Raw genomic sequence first — 22541 nt, forward strand, 5'->3', positions numbered from 1 at the left:
GAGGCAACTTTGGTGATGACGGACACGTGGCCTTTGGCACCGAGTCAGGGTTTCCTAAATTTTTCAAAATAAAATATTTAGGTGGCGACTCTGTATCTGGCAAAGCAGTCCATGTTTGGCACTTCTTTTTTAAAAATCTGTTTTTCTCAAAACAATTTACTGAATTTGGACTCTTTGGTTCAGATTAAGAACTGTGACAATTTGAGAGTCCTGAACTGTAGTAGACCCACAAATGAACAGAACGGGACTCATCCTCCCGGGGCGTTCGGGGACATCTACAATAGTGTGTACAATGAGATGATTATTTATCATTTAGTATGAACATAATGAACCGTGACATATAGATTGAACTATATGTATTCATAATCTGTCGCAGACATGAATGCAGAAAGCCCAGTGGAGGAATTCGAGTCCATATATGTGCCAAGACCAAGAGACGAAGCATTAGAGGATCCTAAACAGGAAGCACTGTTAGAAGGAAGGTTAAAAGTGTAACGCCCCAAATTTTTAGCTCAAATGATAATGCAACAATCATGGCTCTCTTAAAGGATAACCAAATATAACTTCCCATACTTGCATTACATAATAATAATAGTTCCTCATGCGATATTACATTGATTCAACAAGAAGTAAATAACCAAATCAGCACCCCAAGGGTTTACAATCTTCCAAGGTTTAAGCCCGGTACACAAAATGGTTATTCAAACCCACACATACATAGCCCTTGGCTTACAAATAGGATCACAACAAATGAGAACTTTAGTGCTCTCAACACACACATTTCCACGCCCTCAATTAGGCGGATTCACCATGTCTTTTCCTACACAAAAATCCGGTAGGGTGAGCATAAAGGCCAGTAGGAAATCCTTAACAAAGTATAGACATTTTATACAAATTTCAAGAGATGAATGCACATGACATGCCATGCCTTTTTAAAAATAAAACACATCTTCATCTTTTGAAAACCATCATGCTCAATGATGTTATGCAACTTCAACTGTTCAAAATTTATCAATTTAATTAAAGGGAGGGGTGGTAAATATAACTCTGGTAATCCGTAGGTCGGTGTCTGCAAGTAGACTATACAAGTATTACCAATTGTCATTTTTATCAGTATTAATCGGAACGCTCGACATCTATCTGCGCGACTTTCTGGTCTTTCATCAAGGACACTCAGGCCAACTTAAACAATTTTATATACACCACCTATCAAGACTTATCACCGTATTTACCCCAAAACCATTTCATGAAAACCCATTTCTCAACATTCTTTTCTCAATGCAAATTTCCAAAGCTTAACATAGTCCAATGAATTAAAATGCTAATGTATGCTTAATAATGCAATGCAACATTACTTCTATATTCAATTGTTCCACACAATATACCATTGTGATCAAAATTCTCAATCTTCTTTTCAACACAATTCCACAAGATGAATATATATATATATATATATATATATACTTTTATATCCAATTTATTCATGAGAATAACTTAATTCCCACATTTCGAGCAATCTCAACAACTTAGTCAATTCAAGACTAAATCAACATTTTGATAACAATTTTCAAAATAAACAACATTTCTCATTTTTTTCACAAAAATCATCATTTATATTTAGATAAACAATTTTCAAAGCATTCATTTATTTTGGTACACAAAATAAATATGACAACATCTTCCAAGGATTTTCAACATCTTTCAAAGAAAAGACCCAATTTTTAAGTTTTCTCACCAAAACTATTCATCTTCAAAATATTTAGAAGAATCTCCCCAAAATCATATTTCTTCAATCAATATGGTTCAAAACCTTCAATTTCTATTTTAAAAAGAAAAGAAATTAAACTCTTTTTCAAAATCACTCATTTTCTTGAAATCAACAATCAATTTCTTAAAGCTAATCAAATGATGATTTCGAAAATCATCTAGATCTTGTAAAACCATATATATAACACTAAGAAAATCCCTACCTCAAGTTTTGAAGAAAAAAATGAGATGAAACCCCCAAAATCAACGGTGTCGAAACTCGATTTTCATTGCATACAACAAAGCTCTTGAGATGATAACCAACTTTGGTAAAGAACTTAGGTCTAAATCCCAATGGATTTGGAGAAATCAAAGAGAGAAGATGACTTCTAGAGAGAGAAGCTCCCGATCGGGAATTCTAGAGAGTTTTAGAGAGAGAGAGGACTGAAAAAGTGATATGAAATATCAGATTCATGAACTGATATAACATGGTCCACTCAAGCGTGGAATGCCCCGCTCAAGCGTCAAATACACTAACCCAGTACTTTTGCAGACAGGTCAAACTTCTGAAACCAAACATTCCCCGCCCGAGCGCATAAATGGCCGCTCGAGCGGACAAGCAACTTCAAATGCATTTCGCATTTTTGTTTTGGGGGCACTGCCCCTCAACCCCGCCAGGGCGCTGTCCCCTAGACCCCCGCGAGCTGACCGGGCAACTCGACCCCCAACCGGCCCAGTTGAAGTGGCAAAACATGAAAAAAGGATCGAAATCGGGATCGCTACAAAAAGGAACACTTCGTAATATAGTTCCTTCTTTAATAGCATCCATCCATACTGAAAATAATGTTTTTAAGGAGTTTTCTAAGATTAACTGTTTATACAAAAGCTAGCCAATTCTTGAAAATAAGTCCTAGGATAAATTTTTGAATAAACTTGTGTTGACAAATGTGGGGATATATTTTCTGAGTACCAACACGTGACAAGGTGACGCTGACGCGTCAGCCGAGGTGCCACGTGTCCTGGTCGTGATGCCAAGGTGATCCCGGCAAGGCCGAGGTTATCTCCGAAGATATCGAAATCCGAAATAAATGGATAAAGGACAAGAGTCCTAGAATGAAAAGGGAACTCAACCTGGATATGGACAAGAGTCCTAGAATGAAGAGAAGACTTCAGTTTGGGTAAAGATAAGACCCTTAGAGAGTTTATCCCAATCCCACTGGGAGTCCTAGATTAGCAGTAATCCTGAGTCCATAGAAGTCAAGCTTCTATTGGGACTAGGTTTATGTTGGCTATAAAAGAGAGGCACCCCCATGGGTCTAAGGTATGCTTTTGATACACAAGCTTGTGAGTTTAGTACTTGATTTATCTTTGAGAGATATATTGACTTGATCATCGGAGTGCCCCCGGGTGGTCGAAACCACCGCGAGATTCTTATATTTCTGTTGCAGGTCAGTCAGGTGCCATCCATTCTGCTAGTGCTCTCCAGCTGGTAACTAAGCGGGCAGTGTGGTCGGAAAATCACCCACACAATTTGGTGCCGTCTGTGGGAAAGAAAGAAGAATAGATGGCCAATGACGGACAGAAGGATCATACTAGAGACAACGCTCTTGCTGGGAATAGGAGATCTATCAACCTCGACGTTGAAGGGGACAATAGCAACACAGAAACTCGTGACTAGAGTCACGGAGTGAAAGAAGCTGGCCAGGAAGGTGACGCACCAAAGACAGCAGATCGAAGCAACGAAGACGACCTCCAGGTATGGAAGGATAGATACCTACGGAGGAACGAAGACCCTTCCAGAAGAGATGCAAAGACAGGGGGCATGAGCGCTCCCAAGGAGATAACATTCAAGTATAGAAGAACTCATCCTGAGTGAGCAGATCCCGGATTCCAGATCCTGGATCCCGGATCCGAGAAGACATGATCTCAGCCTAGACAAGTAGGCCCGAGAAGACGAGAGCTCAACCTGAGTGAGCAAATCCCAGATCCCAGATCCCAGAAGACATGATCTCGGCCTAGATGAGTAGGTCAAAGAAAAGAAGAGCTCAACCTGAGTGAACAGATCCAAGATTCCAGAAGATAAGATCTCGGCACCTGAGTCCGAGAAGAGAAGAGCACAATGAGCAGATCTCAGATCCCAGAAGATAAAAAGGAAACACAAGATCAGACTAAAGTTGGCCAGAATTGAGAAGTATGCTAGGGCCAAGGAGGACATGCCGGGAACAAAGGCATCGGAACAAGAAAAGAGAAACGGCTCGCCGATGCGAGGCCAAAAATCAAACTCAGGTTGGAGCCAAGTAAGATCAATAGAGAAACCAAGGCCGACAACCTCGGCTTGAATTAAACCTCGGCGACAAGGTCGAAGCTACATGTATGATGAGAACCCAAGTAGATTTTAAGTTCACACTGGGGGGGCAGAGAGAAGAAGAATGTGTTTACCACTTGTTGAAATTTGTAGCAATTTACAAGTTGGTTAAACCAATATGATGCTTAACCGAAGTTAAGTCGAGATGATACTTAGTCAAAGTCAAGCCGAAATAATGCTTAACCGAAGTTAAGCCCAGATAATGCTTAACTGAAGTTAAGCCGAGATGATACTTAACCGAAGTTAAGCCGAGATGATGTTTAACCGAAGTTAAACCGAGATGATGCTTAACCGAAGTTAAACCGAGATGATGCTTAGTTGAAGTTAAGCTGATTCCTTAATTCACTTGTTGAAATTTGTAGCAATTTACAAGTTGGAGTTAAGCTGATTCCTTATCTTCACTTGTTGAAATTTGTAGCAATTTACAAGTTGGAGTTAAGCTGATTCCTTAATTCACTTGTTGAAATTTGTAGCAATTTACAAGTTGGAGTTAAGCTGATTCCTTATCTTCACTTGTTGAAATTTGTAGCAATTTACAAGTTGAAGTTAAGCTGAGGTGGTTCCTTATCTTCACTTGTTGAAATTTGTAACAATTTACAAGTTGAAGTTAAGCCGAGATTACTGTTTCTCTTCACTTGTTGAAATTTGTAGCAATTTACAAGTCGAAGTGAAGCCGAGGTTATTGCTAAACACTTGTAGCAATCTACAGGTTGGTTAAACCAAAGAAGATGCTTAACACTTGTTGAAATTTGTAGCAATTTACAAGATAATGTTAAGCCGACATGTGATCATCTGTTGAAATTTGCAGCAATTTACAGGTTAAGGTAAAAGCTAAGTATATTGTTTAAACACTTGTTGAAATTTGTAGCAATTTACAAGCAGATCATTGTTATAACTTGAGAAAAATTTACAGTATATGTTAATCCTTGTTGAAATTTGTAGCAATTTACAAGTAGGATAGACCGAGATCACCGTTTAAACACTTGTTGAAACTTGAGAAAAAGTTTGCAAAGTTAACATTGAGTAGTATATGTTTCACACTTGTTAGAATTTATGAAAAGTTTGCAGCTCAGTATCTTGCCGAAGTAAAAGTTTTGTAGCTATTATACCCGAGGTATGTAACCCCGAGAAGATTGCACAAAGGAGGCAAAGTATGAAAGGCATGCAAAATATTCTAAGTATAGAATCATGCAAGAGCAGTTAGAAGAAGATCAAGACAGAATTCATGGTAATTGACACGCACTCACCATACAATATCATCTTGGGAAGGCCATGGCTGCATACAATGGGGGCAGTTCCCTCAACGTTGCATCAACTACTGCGGTTCCCAACAGAACATGGGATTGAAGAAGTCAGAGGGGATTAACTGCAGGCGGAGAATTGCTCCATGGCAGCAATAAAATCCACCTGCAGCATTCGAGAACCAGAGAAAGCAGAGATTGAAAACGAGGACATAGAGGTCGTAGATGATGTCGGCAAGGAACCAGCCGAGAAGAGTGAAGAAGCACTAAAGAAAGCCCTCGTCCAGGAGAATGATCAAGAAACGCTTCTTTTTTCTCGGCTTAGGCTTAGCTGAAGAAGAAGAAGGAGAATTGGAAGCTTGCTTGAGAGCAAACATTGAGGTATTCGCTTCGACACCTTATGGAATGCCTAGAATTGACCCCGAGGTCACATGCCACAAATTGAACGTCGATAGGTCGGCCAAACTTGTAATCCAGCAAGCAAGAGGGCCAACGTTGATACATGTCGAAGCAGTAGAGGAAGAAGTAGACAGACTCTTGGAGCTCAGGGCCATCCGAGAAGTCAATTACCCGACATGGCTATCAAATACAGTGGAAGAAGGAATGATAATCAAGGAGCAAGGAATGTTAACATCGGCCAATAGCAGACATTTTTCAGAAGCAAAAAATGTGACATATGCAAAGAAAACAAAAGTACAAAGATGAAGACCCTAAGAACTAGGGACTAAGGCAAGGACGTCGGACTAATCTACTTCAAACAGTTGACGATGGTTCAGCATTAACAGTCAACTGGAAGAGCTTCTCTACCATGATCTCGGCAACAATTTCAAAGAAGGACGTAAGACTATGCAGAAAACAGAAACGAAGGCAAGAATCTGGAAATACAATAAGAAAAACAAGAAAAGAAAAATCAGAGTCAAGAAGATGACAAATTTGAAGAATAAAGCCAAGTGCACAGGCACTAAGTAAGTATGTGAAGAAACAAGAAAGTAATAACCCAGACACAATACTAGCAACAGAAAGCGGATATGACAAGAACAAGTGCCAGGCATTCAAACAATTCAAGACTGGAAGACAGATGAAAATAGAAGGCAACAGATGGCAAATAAACAGATTTAAAGTAAATCAGAAGAGTTATGAAAGATTGAGCTTAATAGCAAGTAAAAAGTTTATGAACCTATAAAGTGAAATGAACGCCAATATGAAAATCGCCGGAGTCAAATAAGTGACTGGAAATCGGGAGCTCACCAGAGAGTGTGAGTGGAGCAGTTGCAAAGCTCTTGGAGTTTACGAATTAATGAAACCAGAACCTCGGTTAGGAGGTGCGATTTCAAGCAGCTCGGAAAGCATGAAACTTGATTCTTGACACCAGTGGACAGTAAAGTCCATAGAACTTTTGAGGTCGGCGAGTTTGATCTCGGACAGAGGGGCACGGATGAATGAACAGTGTAGGTTCCATCACCTCAGAATGCCGAGGTAATAAAACCTAGGGGGCAGTTGTGGGGATATATTTTCTGAGTACCAACACGTGGCAAGGTGACGCCGACGCGTCAGCCGAGGTGCCACGTGTCCTAGTCGTGACGCCGAGGTGATCCCGGCAAGGCCGAGGTTATCTCCGAAGATATCGGAATCCGAAATAAGTGGATAAGGGACAAGAGTCCTAGAATGAAAAGGGAACTCAACCTGGATATGGACAAGAGTCCTAGAATGAAGAGAAGACTTCAGTTTGGGTAAAGATAAGACTCTTAGAGAGTTTATCCCAATCTCACTGGGAGTCCCAGATTAGCAGTAATCCTGAGTCCATAGAAGTCAGGCTTCTATTGGGACTAGGTTTATGTTGGCTATAAAAGAGAGGCACCCCTATGGGTCTAAGGTATGCTTTTGATACTCAAGCTTGTGAGTTTAGTACTTGATTTATCTTTGAGAGATATACTGACTTGATCGTCGGAGTGCCCCCGGGTGGTCGAAACCACCGCGGGATTCTTATATTTCTGTTGCAGGTCAGTCAGGTGCCATCTATTCTGCCAGTGCTTTCCAGCTGGTAACTAAGCGGGTAGTGTGGTCGGAAAATCACCCACACAACAAAAGGTTCTCGATCATATTCAAGAGTTCTTAGAAGAAATCGTCAAGTTTAACTCTCCAAAGAGCTTTACCAGTAAGTGCTAAATCGTTGTTTTGATTTAGGATATAATTGTCATTAAAATAATATTTCATTAAGTATGTAGACAGAGGTAAATATGTGTGGAAATAAAATTTCTCTTATTTTACTAATTAGATGTTTGGGATTAGCTTTTTTATTGACTTTTTTCTCCTTTAATGATCTTTTTGTTTTAATTTTTAAAATATTTTAAATTTTTAGGTTATATTCGACTAGACAAACTAAAAAATGAAAAAAATTATGTTGAAGACAAAAGAAAAAAAAATTCAAAGACAATTGGTTTTTCTTACTTTTTTTAGTAATTTTTTTTTAATTTTAAATTCTTGACGAACTAGAAAAATAAAACATTATTAAAAAAGTTACCAAAGACAAAAGAGTTAAAAAGAATGTGACAAAAAGAATGTGACTTTTTTAAAACAAAGATGGGTGAATTACACTAACAATCTTTATAGTTTAGAACTTGTATTATTTTGATTTCTGACTTTTTAATTGTGGCACATTTGATCATGAATTTTGATTCTTATTTCAAATAAGGACAATTGAATATACCATTGCTCAATTTCAAAGGCAAAGTTGTCAATTTGATAAAATATAAACTAATTTGACAAAAATAAATGTTAAAAAAATATTTTTGAATTTTTAAAAATTATTTCTACCCACCAAAGACAAAATTGTGTAAAATTAATAAATCTTTTACACATTTTTTTATTTTTTACCAAAGTAATTTTTATAATGTGTTTGGATGAAAATTATGTAATGGGTGGTTGTTAAGCTTTTAATGTGTAATGGATATATTTAATATATGAAATGTTTTTAGTTTATGATTTTTTGATTTAAGGGATTGGTTTAATAATGATATCAAAGTTGTTGCCATATTTGACTTTTGAAAAAATAGAAACTAATTTAATGAAAATAAAAACAACCATGATCATTATCCAAACACATAATAAAAATTAATTTGTTAAAAAATTAAAATAAATGTGTAATCTTTTACTAATTTTACATAATTTTATCTTTGATAGGTATAAATAATTTTTTTTTTAAATTTAAAAATATTTTTTGACATTTATTTTTATCAAATTAGTTTATATTTTATCAAATTAACGACTTTGCCCTTTAAATTAAGCAATGGTATATTCAATTATCCTTATTTGGAACAAGATTCAAAATTTAAGGTCACATGTGTCACAATTGAAAAGTTAAGAATCAAAATGATACAAGTCCCAAACTATAGGGACCTTTAGTGTAATTCGCGCAACAAAGATTAAGGCCTATTCTGGGAAGTTAATATTTTAGAAAAAAAAGTCAAAAAAATCACTTCAAAAAAGTCATTTTCTCTCTACTTTCTTACATGTTTTTTCATAAAAAGTTAAAAAATTACTACAAAGATCAATTTTCAAAAGTTTGTTTTAAATTTTCATTAGAATTTGTATCTTGAAAAATTATTTTAAAAAATAAAATTATGTCAATGAGACAATCATTTCTTCAATGGTAAAATAATTTTATGAAAATTTAGAAGAAATAATAATTAACAATATTGATCACTCATTAGGAATGTTTGGTTCTAGGGGTGTAAAAATGATCCGCTGGCTAGAGACTTGACCCAATTCGACCCCCTTGGGCTAGGGCCTGGGCCATGCTTTTTCTGGCCTAACCCTATTGGCCTAGCCCGCCCAACGCACAACGTAATTTTTAAGTTATTTTGGTGAAAATAATAATAAATAAATAAATAAACTATTAGGCTAGTCCAAGCCCGACCCGACCCGACCCTAGGCTTGAATTTCCCTAGGGTCTAGGCTAAGATTTTGCGTGAGTGGACTGGCCTAGTTTTTTGTGAGAGCTCGCGGGGCTCGATGGTAGGTCGGGTTGGCCAAAATTACACCCTTTTTTTTATTCTACGAGGTGATTATAGTTTATTCTAATTTGGAATTTTATGTCAGACTGTTTATTATAGTTTCTGCTTATAACTTACTAAGTAGAAATAGCATAAATAAATTGAAAAAAACTAATTATTTAAAAGTTAGAAAATAGATGCTTTTAGTTTCTGCTTTTTAATTATCAAATTTTAGCTTTAAAAAAGCTCTACGAAACAGAGCCATTAATAGATAGGGGCAAAGCACCAATAAACCCCAAAATTCAATTTGTTGAATTATTTAATCCTACTTTTTATTTTATAGACTGATAAGTCTCAATTGAATGTTAATTACATAGAAACCCATGTAAGTAACACGTGGCTTGTCTTTAGTAGAGGGTAAATGTAAGTTTTTGCTGATGCTATAGTTACCAAAATATCCAAAAGCATACTATAGCATTTTTATGTTTTCCCTCCATCTCGAACAAAACGATCGAGATGTAATAGAAACTTCTGGGTTTCTATCCCAATGTTAGTGATTGGGATTCTCATCCTGTGTGATTGAATATTTACATTTGGCAACGTTGATCATTCAATATACAATTCCAGTGTTGTAAACCAACCCACAAAAACCCTAAAAAATCAAAAAACCCCTTGTTTAGCTTTAACATTTGCAGAGGCGATTCGCCGTTCTTGACCTGTGATTGTCATCAATCCCATAACATCGGTGAGCTAACATCATCGGTGAGTCGGCGTTGGCATAGGTGCTGTTGTACAATGACAATAGGTATGTGAATTACTTTGATATTGATTTGAATGTTTATGGGATAGAACATCATAGGGTTGATGTTCGACACCAATGATGTTTTGGGTTTCGAAGTCATATTGTGGGTTGGAGGGTCGAATTGTTTTAGTTTTTGAAGATGTTATTTTGTTCCGAAATCGACTATAATGAACGAATCACCCAAGACATGAACATCATGAGAAGACGATGTTGCGAACCCCTATTCGTCAGACAATCATAAATACGTTCCAAACACAACATCATATACCTATTGATCCAACAAAAACCACCAAATCGCAATTCGCAGTGAGAAATGAGGGTTCTTGACCTATGATTGTCATTGATCCCATAACATCGGCGAGCTAATGTAACGCCCCAAAATAATCCCACAAATCCTTTACATCAATTCTGCTTCCAAATATAAAATAATAATAACCATGTTCCTTTACATAATTCCAAATGTTATACAATAGTAATCTCACATGCGATTATACATTCATTTGACGAAATAGTACATGAATGATACATAGCCACATACATTCATTAATTACAACCATTCTCCATTCTCTATATCAAGATCTCCATGGTTTATATAAGAAATCCACATGCAAATATACATTATATGATAAGAAAACACCTGAATCTATAGCATGTGAAACATATAGTCTCAAAAATAAAGATAAAATAAGAGAAACGCCCTTACAGGCTTACATCTTCCAAGGCAATAGCCCGGTTACACAAAATGGTCTCTCGGACCCATACACAGCTTTACAAAAATTCACAACTAAATGAAGAGCAATCTACTCTTCACAAGAACATATCCACGCCCTCAATTCGGCAGAATCATAACATCTTTACCTCCACCAAAATCCCATAGGGGTGAGCATAAAGCCCAGCAGAGATTCCTCACAAAGTATATACAGTTATGCCAATTCTCACAACATTAAAATTCATAAGAATGCCATGCAAGTGTCAATGACGAAGGAAAATTTTATTTTAATGCACTATTTCAAAATCACCGTGTTCTCAATAATATTTTGTAATCTCATCAATTTCAAACTTCCAATATTTAAATCAATAGGGGTGGTAAATACGACACTAATAATCCCTAGGCTGGTATCTGCAAGTAGACTTTACGAGTACTACCAAACTGTCATTTTTACGGGTATTAACCGGAAGTCTCGACATCTATCCGCGCGGTTTTCTGGTCTTTCACCATGGACACTCAGGCCAACTTATCAAAGTCATCTACACCCCTTAACTGGACTTACCAACGTATTTACCCCTTTCACATTTTCGTTAGTTCTCATTACAGTATAATCCTTCTCATGTAAACATGATGAGAATGCAATAATGGAAGCAATTTATTTCATGCACATTGATGATAATATATCAAATGAGAACATGATGTAATAGTTAATATCTCGTAACATCTCTTCATTCTCAAATGTCTCCACGATAATGCCAACAATCACTGTCAAGGTGTGCAATAATGGCAATAAAACAATTGGGAACATGATGCAATAATTACCTCTCGTGCGGCCCACTTCCTCCGCTCGTGCGGCCCATTTCAGAATGCAAAATTCTGGGTCTCAACCTCCACCGCTCGAGCGGCCTAGCCCACCGCTCGTGCGGCCCTTCCCCGCACGTGCGGCCTAGGGCCCCGCACGTGCGGCCCTGGCCTAGTCACCCAAAATTCCTGCTTTGCTCCCGGCACTCCGGACTCACCCGCGCACCCTCCGGAACAAGTGAAATTCAACACCAAAAGAAATAAGAACTGAAAAACCATTTCCGGACTTTTCAATCCGACGAAAATAAAAAGAGAACGAAGCGAAGAAAGAAGGAAAGAAAAGGAAAACAAAGACCCGGTTGTTACAACTAACATCATCTATGGTCATGTTGTTTTGTGATGTTCCAGTATTGTGTTTGTTGCTGATGTTGCTGATGTCGATGATGTTGATGATGTTGCTAGTGTTGATGATGTTGCTGGTGTTGATGATGTTGATGACGTTGTTTTGTAATGTTCTAGTACTGTGGCCATGTTGTTTTGTGATGTCCCAAAATATAACATTATAAACCAAACACCAAACTGGAAAGGTGAAACAACTTCCAAAAGAGTCCACGAAATCCCCTCCTACAAAATAGTAATGTTACAACATCCCTTAAACACACACACTATGACAAAATTAAAATGAAATCACAATATGGAAAAAAATGTAAACTCCATGCACAATATATCAAAAACATATATCATACCAAAAATAAAAAGGACTAAATGGTTTTAAAAAAAAACACTCAAGCCTAACTAGAGCAACATTTACTAAAATGGGATTTATGAGTAATTTTTCCTAGGGCAAAGGTATGACAAAAAAATAAAAAAAAAAAAAAAAAAAAAACTCAATTAATCACCAACTTTATTTAGATTAGATTTGAATGAGTTATAGATTTTCATAACTCCACTGTTGCTGTCCCTAATCACAAACTTTTTAATTATATATATATATATATATATATTTTATTTAAATGGGTAGATATACAAAAATATCTCGGTACAATTTTCTCTTATATTACAATTAAAAAATATTCTAAAATGAGCATAAATAAATTTGTCTAAACCAAATTTTTTAAACAAGTTTCGCTGTATGCACAAGCTCAATGCGAGGGCTATATATTATTAACAATAAATATCAGAATGTTTGGATTGTGACAATTCTTACTCAAGTTCTGACATGAATTAATTCAAGTTAGTAAATTTTTTCCTTAGTCCCGACCAAATTTAAAATAGTTTTAAGCCTATAAAATTTTATGAACTTAAATTACTTAAGTTGGGCCAACCAAGTTGCACCTTGGCTAGGTCATAAGGTAAAGTAGACGGGACTCTAAATTTTATGTTAATAAATATCTTTATCATATATCTCAAAATTCAAAAATAAAAACAAATTTATAATCTAAAAATTCATAAAATATTAATATATATCGTTATTATATACAGTTAGCCGTGCATAATATGGATGAAATGCTAGTTGTAGAATAATGGTGAAGGAAGAACTTTGATCAAGTGAATCTCTCACATTGAGGCAAAAAAAATATTAGAATAATAATCTTCTATAGTTATACATAGTATTTTGTATATATCATAAATAAAATATATCTAATAATAATTTTCTCTTTCCTAGATATATGGTATAATATATATATTATAACAAAAGTTTATAAGAGTAAAATAGTTTATATAATACTTCTAATATAAGCAAAAGGACCTATGAGAATATAATTCATACGTATGGGATTAGGTGGAACACAAAAATACTTTGTAAACTTATTAGTCTATAAGTCTTCTAAATGAAATTTATGAATAAATCTCTCTTCTTATTTCAATTTCTTCCAAACACTATCATTGTAAGACCCAAAATCAAAGTATATTCTCCTTCAAGATTCCTATCAATCAAAGATCAGTTATCAGTCAAAAAAAAAAATTATTGATGAATATTCAAGCAATTAGAAAAGATACATAAATAAAGAGGGAAAATGCAAAAAGCATCACAGCAAGCCCACGTCATCCCAACAAGTTTGGCACCTCAAAACACAGAATGAAACGCAACCCTCTCACATGAGTTGGGTCCCACATGTGAGTCACACTTCTTGTGAGAGAGAGTTATGTTTTATTCTGTGTTTAGTTTCTGTACATGTAGATTTACTTGTCAAATATAACCAATGTTATGCAAATTAAACCCTTAGAATTATAAGACCCCAAAACAAAATTCATTCTCTTTCAAGATTCCGATCAATCAAACATAGCTAATGTTATATAAATTAAAATCTTAAAAAAATATAATTTTAGGTTAAATTTGTGGAATTCATATTTCCTCCGAATCTTATAAAAGACTAATATAATTTATCTTAAATATTTTTATTTCCAAAATAAGGAGAAGAAAAAAGAAAAATCTCCCTTGAACTACAGATTAATTTTGCCACATAACCACACACCCCACACACCCTGTCATGTGTCATCTCCAACTATACAATCCCATGCAAAATGTAGAAGGACCGAAAAACATGTAAACGAATCCAAATCGAAATAAAAATTCAAATTGTTGTTTCCTATTTTGCCCTATAGGAGTATCGTGAAGTAGTAATGTTTTGTTTTGGTTTTCCTAATATGAGAAATTCTCTTGAACTAGTCTTCTTCTTCATCTAATGGTGTGTTTGGTTGGAAAATTTGAGGAGGGATTTGGAAAGGGAAAGGGAAAGGGAAAAGGAAAAGGTGTGTAAAACTATATGAAATATATATATATTTTATTCACATTTCACCTAACTTTTTTATTTCTCTTTCCAAATTTCTTCCCAAATCCCCCAACCAAACACAAAATATCCCCATACTATTATATATATACATATATCTTAAAATTTTTAAGCTTTTGCTCTCATTCTTACTTCCCAATTACTGGGTTTAGTATTGGAAGAGCTTCTCAGATTGTCGACGGAGCTCCGATTCACGAAGATAGTGCAGGGATGGAGGACGAGTATTTTGAAAGTGGTTATGAAGAAAACCAGGTCCCAAGGGATTGTGAGAATGGCGATGATAATGATAACGATGAATCTGATACAATTATCGACAGCCAGTTATGGCCTCAAAGCTACAGGTTATATTTTGTATATATATATGTGCGTGTGTGTGTGTGATTTATTGTTTTATGATTGGGTTATCGGTCGTTAACAGTGATGACTCATTGACTTGTTTGTTGCTTATACATGACCTGCTGTGATTGTGTTGTTATTAGTTGGGTGTTGGGCCTCTTTGGGCTCACCAGAAATCCACATCGATAATCTGAACCGTCTGATACGTAGGGTTTGTTGAGTATTTCATCCCGGTGAAAAATCATATTGATTGGATATCAATAGTCACTTGATCAGATGATATTTGCGTTAACAATTTATTTTTGAAATTATTATTACCGTTGACACAAATTTGATGTGATCAAATGGCTAATGATATTCAATTAACATGATTTTTTTAAGGATAAGGCACTCGACGAGGTCCAAACAATAACGATTTGGATCATCGATGTGGACTTTGTAGTGGGCCCACAAAATCCAACAGCACGCTCCTGTCCTATTTCAGACTAGAGAGAAGACTCTGCCATTTGGTTATGATTCATAATTTTTTTGGTTTAGTTCTGAGTATTTTATTTTTAATTATGACTGAAAGTGAAAATGATATAGTTATAACACTGTATATGATACACACCGTACACTTTTGTATTCTGAACCTTGATTTTGTTATATCAACTTCATGGATTGCAATTTTACAACAGGTAAGACAATCTATCTTTTAAAGTAGAAGATTTTTGAGATGTTGTGACGAATTATGATGGTCTGGATGAATGTGATCAAGTAATTAATTGACTAAACTTTTAATCAACACTGTTTAAGATTACAACACTGCTGCCTAGCTCAAATTTGAGCTTGGCCCCGAATGGCTTGAAATTCATCTTGCCGGTCGTTCGGCGAAAAGATTGATAGTCGTGGTCGACAGGGTGACAACCATGGTAGACAAGTGTTTCACCTAGTCGTTCGGGTGGTCGTCCGGCCGGTCATCTGGCCAGTTGTCTAGCAAACACCCATTTGGGCCATTCGAGCCCCTCCCTTTTTGAGCTACGAGGCATTTTTCTTAAGATTATTTAATTTTATTTGTCTTTTAAAAACAATTTCTCGGGTTTATATATAGTGGGGTGATCACTTAATTCTTCAAATTTGTTTTAAAAAAAATAGAGGGGGGGAGAATGTATATTATGAAAAAATTTAATAACTAATGCTACTTTATTAAGTTTTTGTCTTGGAATGTATCTTTTAATTTTGTTTATCTATCTTGTTGAAGCTTGTCTTGGATAGAAAATAGAACTAATGGAAGTTCAAAACATATTGTGCTAAAGTTGAGTGGTCTGATAGTCTTACATTCTTCAAACCTTTTTTTGGTCTGTGCTTTAAATCTCAAGAACCCATGATGATATCTCATCAAATCCTGTGCATTGCCCATGATGCATTAGTTGGGAAACATTAGCAATTTTGGATTCTTTTGTTTTCTTAAAACATGCATTATTCCTGTGTGTGAGATTGTTGTTTAGTTGGGTCCAATTATGAGTAAGAGTCTACATACAAGAAATTTCAGAAATTAAACTACAAACTTTTAAAATTGTACACGTTAGCACGATTGGGCTTACCTCTAGTAAAAATAATCAAGCCACTTTTGTGTTGACATTATACTCTTGACATTTTTTGTCTGTGATTTAATTAGTGTATGTCTGACTTGCCCACTTATTTAGCAATTCATGTGAATTTCTTTTCTACTATTCAAGAAATATTTCATAACAATTGAGGCTTTAGACCGGGCAATAGTACTAGGGTACAAAAAGTGATCTTGTTGCCAAGATTCATCCTAGACTATGTGACCCACACACATTAGACATAAATTTGTGTGGATCACACTCTTCACATTATGTGAACTTTCTATGTCAAAATTTTTGTGTATGTATTTTTATTCGATTAGGTTGCATGGTGGAGGTGAAAAAGATAATGAATGTTTGGGAAGCATAAATTGTTTTTCTTGTTTTGTTAACAAAAACTTATAAAAGCAACCAAGATTGTGTTTCTCACATCCAAACCAAGCATTTAATAAACTTATTTTGACATGGGCCATATTCAATATTTTGATGGAACTTTTTAGAAACAACATTTGACTTAATTGTTTTCAACTGATGTTTGTGCTGTGTTTGCAGGCAATCCATGGACATGTACACAAACATGGCTCCACCCTCTGCTAGCTTCCTAGCGGGCACAACTATAAGCACCTCCTTCCTGACTTCACCACACCAGAGACCTCATGGTTCTGTGCCCAACTCTCCCCTGATTGAACCGCTCATATCTGAGGCAACTTTACACAAAGAACAAGTGCCTACCTCAAAGCCATCTATAATGTCATCTTCAACTTCCCAGCAGTGTTCGTATGCTCAATCTGTTTTTAATGGTGAAATTCAGTAGTTCTTTATCTTAAATTTTTTTTCCTGGTCAATTGTTGTGTATAATATTACATAATTTTTCTAGAAAGGCACACAAGGCATTGCATTCGTCTTGGATGACGCACATGCTCCATCGGATGAATGCAATGTAGCCAGCACTACATTTTATGCACTTTTCTATACATATATATGGTTTTAGCATTAAGGCAACTTAGTAGAAACCCCAAAACAAAACAAACCTTTGAGAAATTGCTTTCAGAGTTACTGTTATGTAAAATTTTCTGAAAAGCTGCACAGAGTATTGCATTCATCTTAGATGAGTCACACGCTCCACCAGGACAAGTGGAATGCTGCCAACGCTGCATTCTGTGCACTTTTCTGTTAACAATTTTTTTTTTTGGCATCAAGGCAACTGGGGAGGAACCCAAAAAAAAACACACACCTTTGAGAAATTGCTTTCATAGTTTACTATTTATCAGGTTTGAATGTTCTATTCGCCAATATTTTGAAGTCCTCTTTTACCATCGAATGTAGCAATCAATGGTCTATGCGGTATAGGACTTCTTACAACTCCTTATGCACTCAAAGAAGGTGGGTGGTGGAGCCTCACAATTCTCATCATCCTTGGCATCATCACTTGCTACACCGGAGTTTTGTTGAAGCGATGCTTAGAAAGCTCCCCTGGTCTTGAAACTTACCCGGATATTGGGCAGGCTGCTTTTGGAGTCCCTGGTCGCGTATGCTTAGCAGTAAGCCTGATATCAATTTCAAAATTATCATAAAATTATTGATTTAAATTTCATTAGAAACAGAATTTTCAATTGTTGGGCTAATCTGACGCTTGGGTTTTGAATTTTGATTATTGCAGATAGCCTTATACATAGAGTTATATGTAAGTGCACCTTTATATCCCCCCACCTGTTTGATTAAATTTATCTTCTTTGTTTTGTTGCCAGGTTTGTATTATGTACTAAAAAGTGTGTATCTCTTATCTGTAGTCGTCTTGCGTGGAGTACTTAATTATGATGAGTGATAATCTTTCAGCGTTGTTCCCAAATGCCCAGATAAATTTCAATGGAATCCACCTTGATTCTTATCAAATGTGCACAATCATATCTACTCTCTTCATTCTCCCAACTGTTTGGCTTCGAAACCTCAGCTTGCTTTCGTACATTTCAGGTATCCAATCCACGTTCACTTTCTTCTTTCCTTGCATTATTTGCAAGTTGCAAGTTCGCGCTACAGCTTTTTGTTTTTGTTTTTGTTTTTGTTTTTGTTTTTGTTTTTGTTTTCAGTTGGAGGAGTTTTTACTGCTGTGCTGGTGTCACTGTGCTTGTTGTGGGTTGGGGTGGTCGATCAAGTTGGGTTTCACCCAATTGGACTACCTTTGAACCTTGCAAAGCTTCCTGTCACAATTGGTCTATTTGGTTTCTGTTTTGGATGCCATTCTATTTTTCCAAATATCTATTCTTCCATGAAGAAACCATCACAGTTTCCGTCTGTTCTAACAATCAGGTGATAATTTGCTCATGTGTGGGACTAGTTACATTGATGATCCCCGAAATATGCATTTTGTTATAGTTTATTCATCAATCTTTTGACTTTTTCAGTTTGGTTTCCAAACTACAATAGGTCAGTTAAAATTATATCCAACAAATTGATTAACGGGAAGAAGTATTTTTGGAATTGTACTAGGGCCCAAAAATGCGTACTTTGGGGGCCAATCTGATGCATCTGCTTTGATTATTTCATATCCCCTTTTCTTTTTGTAGAATTTTATATTTCTAATATCAATAAAAATTAAGGTTTTGTGGGATTCTATTATGGCTTCATGCAGGCAAGTTGTAGCCTGCAATCTGAACTGAGGATGGTTTTTACAGTTACCCTTTCATTATTTTTCGATTGAAGCTTCCCTCTTTACTTTTATATCTATTACAAAAATATCCCAACCTCTGTCAATCAATTTGGACGACAGGAGGAGACTAGACCCCATTTAAACTCACATTTAGTAGTTTGATACCCAAATTGATAAAATTAAAAGGTTAGGGACTACAGTGCAACAAAACGCCTACTTTATCATTAATATAATTAGTCCTTAAACCTGTTTTTGAACTTCTTGTTAAGGCAAGCTCATTGAAACTTTTCTACAAGCGTAACAAATCTTGCTGCATTGTGATGAATTTGAAACAACATAAATTGGTTCTAATAACACCATGAATGGAAGTTTACCAACATGAGAATTATGAGATTTTTCAACACTTCATTTATCAAAAGGACAGAAATTTTCATTAATTTGCCTAACATTTGTTTACTCTGCTACAGCTTTGTCACGTCTGGTGTTCTTTATGCTGCGGTTGCAATATGTGGCTTTCTGATGTTTGGTAACTCAACCAAATCCCAGTTCACGTTAAACATGCCCCCACAATTCATTGCTTCCAAAGTCGCAGCATGGACAACAGTATGAAAAACAAAAACAAAAATCATTCCCACCATATTTCATTGTGTTGAAATTTGAATTGCTGCTATTTGTATTTGATCTGTTTCTGTTGTAGGTTGTTGCACCGGTCACGAAGTATGCCTTGACAGTTACCCCTGTGGCATTCAGTCTCGAGGAGCTCTTGCCTTCAGCTCAGTCAAAGTCTCATGGTGTGTCAATACTCATCAGAACAATCTTGGTACTCTCAACTTTGGTTGTGGCATTGGCAGTTCCATACTTTGGTAAGGACTTCTTCCACTTCACATTATCTTTAATTCTAAAGGTTTTTTAAGTTCCACTACTATTTTGTCTTAAGAGAGCAATGAGCGTCATAAGCCAATGATATAGTACACATCCCTTGAAAATGGTGTGCATCATATGCAAGTTATACTGCATTTATGCTGCTGGTTTTGTTACTAAATGGTGTCAGTTATGATCCAAAGTGGTGGTTTGTTATCACCAAATGTGGTACGAAAGTTTCTAGGGTTAATTACAGTTAGCATCCTTACATTTTAACAAAAATCTCACTTTGACCCATTTACTTTTAATTGTAACATGCAACCCCTCACTCACACTTTAAGTCAAATTGCTATGTCACATTTATGTTCATTATGGAACTTGTTATGTGAGCCATACGCGACTTATCACCTCATTAGCACCTGCACACTTTCACCAAAATTTTACTTTAGTTCTTGCACTTTCACTGAAATCTCACTTTAATCCCTCCACTTTTAATTTCCGTCAACCTAACAGTAAGTAGATGAAGGATGGGATTACAACTTGACTTAAAGTGTGCAGGGTTGACTGTCACAATTAAAAGTGAAGGAGCCAAAATGAGATTTTGGTTCCAAGTTCTTAAATTGGGGAGAGAGGAGAAATGTCTTGTCTGCTAAGCTTTTGTTTTGTGAATTTGATTGCAGGTTCGGTGATGGCCTTCATTGGATCTTTGCTTGTTATGCTTGTAGTAAGTATCTCATCATATTCACACCTCAATCCATTGTTGAGTCAATGATGCAGTAAATACACAACAATGCTATATACCAAAATAAAAATACCTAAAAATGTGATTAGAATTGAATGTATAGATCAGATCTATTCTGGGTATGACCCATACCACACCAATTTTAAACCTACACTTTAAATTTAGGTTTTGAACATACTTTTTTAGGTAAAATATTTTTTTCCTGGGCATGTAGCATTTTTGGTAAGTAAAATATACCATGGAGTAATTTCAATGCTTGATTTTCAATTATAGGCTCTAATTTTCCCATGCGCTTGCTATCTTAGCATTTGTCAGGATAGATTGACAAAGCTGCAGGTGAACATTTTTTATTCTCTCTCTCTCTCTCTCTCTCTCTCTCTCTGTGTTTGTGTGTGTGTGAGTGTGTGTGGAATCTTTGTTAATGACAAAGTTTGATAATTTTGATCTTGTTTTTCCAAATGCAGATTTCAACTTGCATACTTATAATGGTGGTAGGGGTGATTTGTGCAATTGTTGGCACATACTCAGCAATTATAAGCATGGTTGAGGAGAGGGGATGATCAAATTTTAATCCAAGTCTTAACTCTGCTTCACATGTCTGTTCTTGTAACCCATCAAATCCATGTGTAAGTGTAAGCACTCCAATACACTTGCCAAACTATACAAACGAATTTAGGAGGGAAATTTAATGGAACAAATTGATATTGTTTCGAGGAAAATGACATAAGTACATAAAATGAATCTCAATCATATATTTTTTTTTAACGTCAAAAAATCTGTCCCCGACACTTGTATTTTAATTGGTACAAATTTGTTTTTCTTTCAACTGTGGAGACCATGTTTTGTATTTATTTTACAATAGAGCTTGCGAGAATATGATTGCAATGATTTGTTCTCTCTTATTATACATGAAAAAATAATTAAGCCTGTTTGATATTATTTTCAATTTGGAAAAGGTTATTTATCATGACTCTTTGCCCCAAAAAATATCTTGAAAGTATGATGGCTGGTGTAAATTTAACGGCGAGTGAGCAAAGAAAAGAATTAATTGTAGAGAAGAAAAGAACTCATTATGTTTTCTCAATATTATGATTGGATGTGTAAGTAAGCAAATATATTAGAGAGGGATATGAGTGAGATGATTTTCTTCATTTGTAATTTAACTTAGGGTGAATTATACGTTTAATCTGTATAGTTTGATTTAAATTTCATTTTGAACACTATTGTTTAAAATTGAATAATTTGGTTTATATATTGTACATCTAATATTAATTTGGTCTTTTTGTTCAAGTCGGACGCTAAAATTAATGATTTTGAGACACTTGTCAGTTTCTTGGGGTGTGCATATAAAAAAAATTAATGGAAATTTTGATGGAACGATAAAATTGAAATAGGCCTAAATTGTTCAAATTGAAACAATACGGGTCAAAATGAAATATAAGCCAAACTATATGAGTGAAAAGTGTAATTTACCTTTTTAACTCATGATATAGTAGTCACACGTTAGGGTGGGGTGACGGAGAGATTAAGGGTTCGAACGGATGGAGCAACGACAAAAGGTTTTAGTTGTAATTTAATTATACTAATATACTAACATTATCTTTGTAAAAGAAAAATTATGATTGTAGACATCCCATTTTTGACCGCTCTTAAGACTTGGGTGCCACCGATTGATCACCCAATAATGAATTTTTACGCTTGGCAAATGCTCAATTTCCTCAGCAAGAAGCCTCGGTTTTGAGCCTCAGAAACCTACAAACCACACATTCTCCAACTCTAAATCAAAGTTGTTTTTACATTATAAAAAATGAAAAGAAATATCAAAGTAGTAAAACTAGGGGCACAGCTGAGTCAGGTGTGGAAGTTTCTGTAGCTAAAGATGGCCCAACGTGTTCTTCGTCCTCAAGCTTAGCCAAGCACT

At 35.6% G+C, this 22541-nt stretch overlaps 1 protein-coding gene across 1 annotated transcript; it reads left to right on the plus strand.

Moving 5' to 3' along the window:
- Positions 1–378: 378 nt before the first annotated feature.
- Positions 379–21566, plus strand: LOC114260912 (amino acid transporter AVT1E-like). The gene is made up of 13 exons (XM_082890065.1): positions 379–482; positions 12065–12163; positions 14562–14789; positions 16923–17180; positions 17674–17911; positions 18031–18054; positions 18161–18341; positions 18458–18677; positions 19485–19620; positions 19715–19880; positions 20559–20602; positions 20894–20956; positions 21085–21566. The coding sequence occupies exons 1-13, from the start codon at positions 379–381 to the stop codon at positions 21178–21180; spliced, it is 1857 nt and encodes a 618-aa protein (XP_082746191.1). The 3' UTR covers positions 21181–21566.
- Positions 21567–22541: the final 975 nt, after the last annotated feature.

This window comes from Camellia sinensis, chromosome 10 (genome assembly GCF_055761805.1).
Source record: "Camellia sinensis isolate YWXY chromosome 10, ASM5576180v1, whole genome shotgun sequence".
Classification (NCBI taxonomy): domain Eukaryota; kingdom Viridiplantae; phylum Streptophyta; class Magnoliopsida; order Ericales; family Theaceae; genus Camellia; species Camellia sinensis.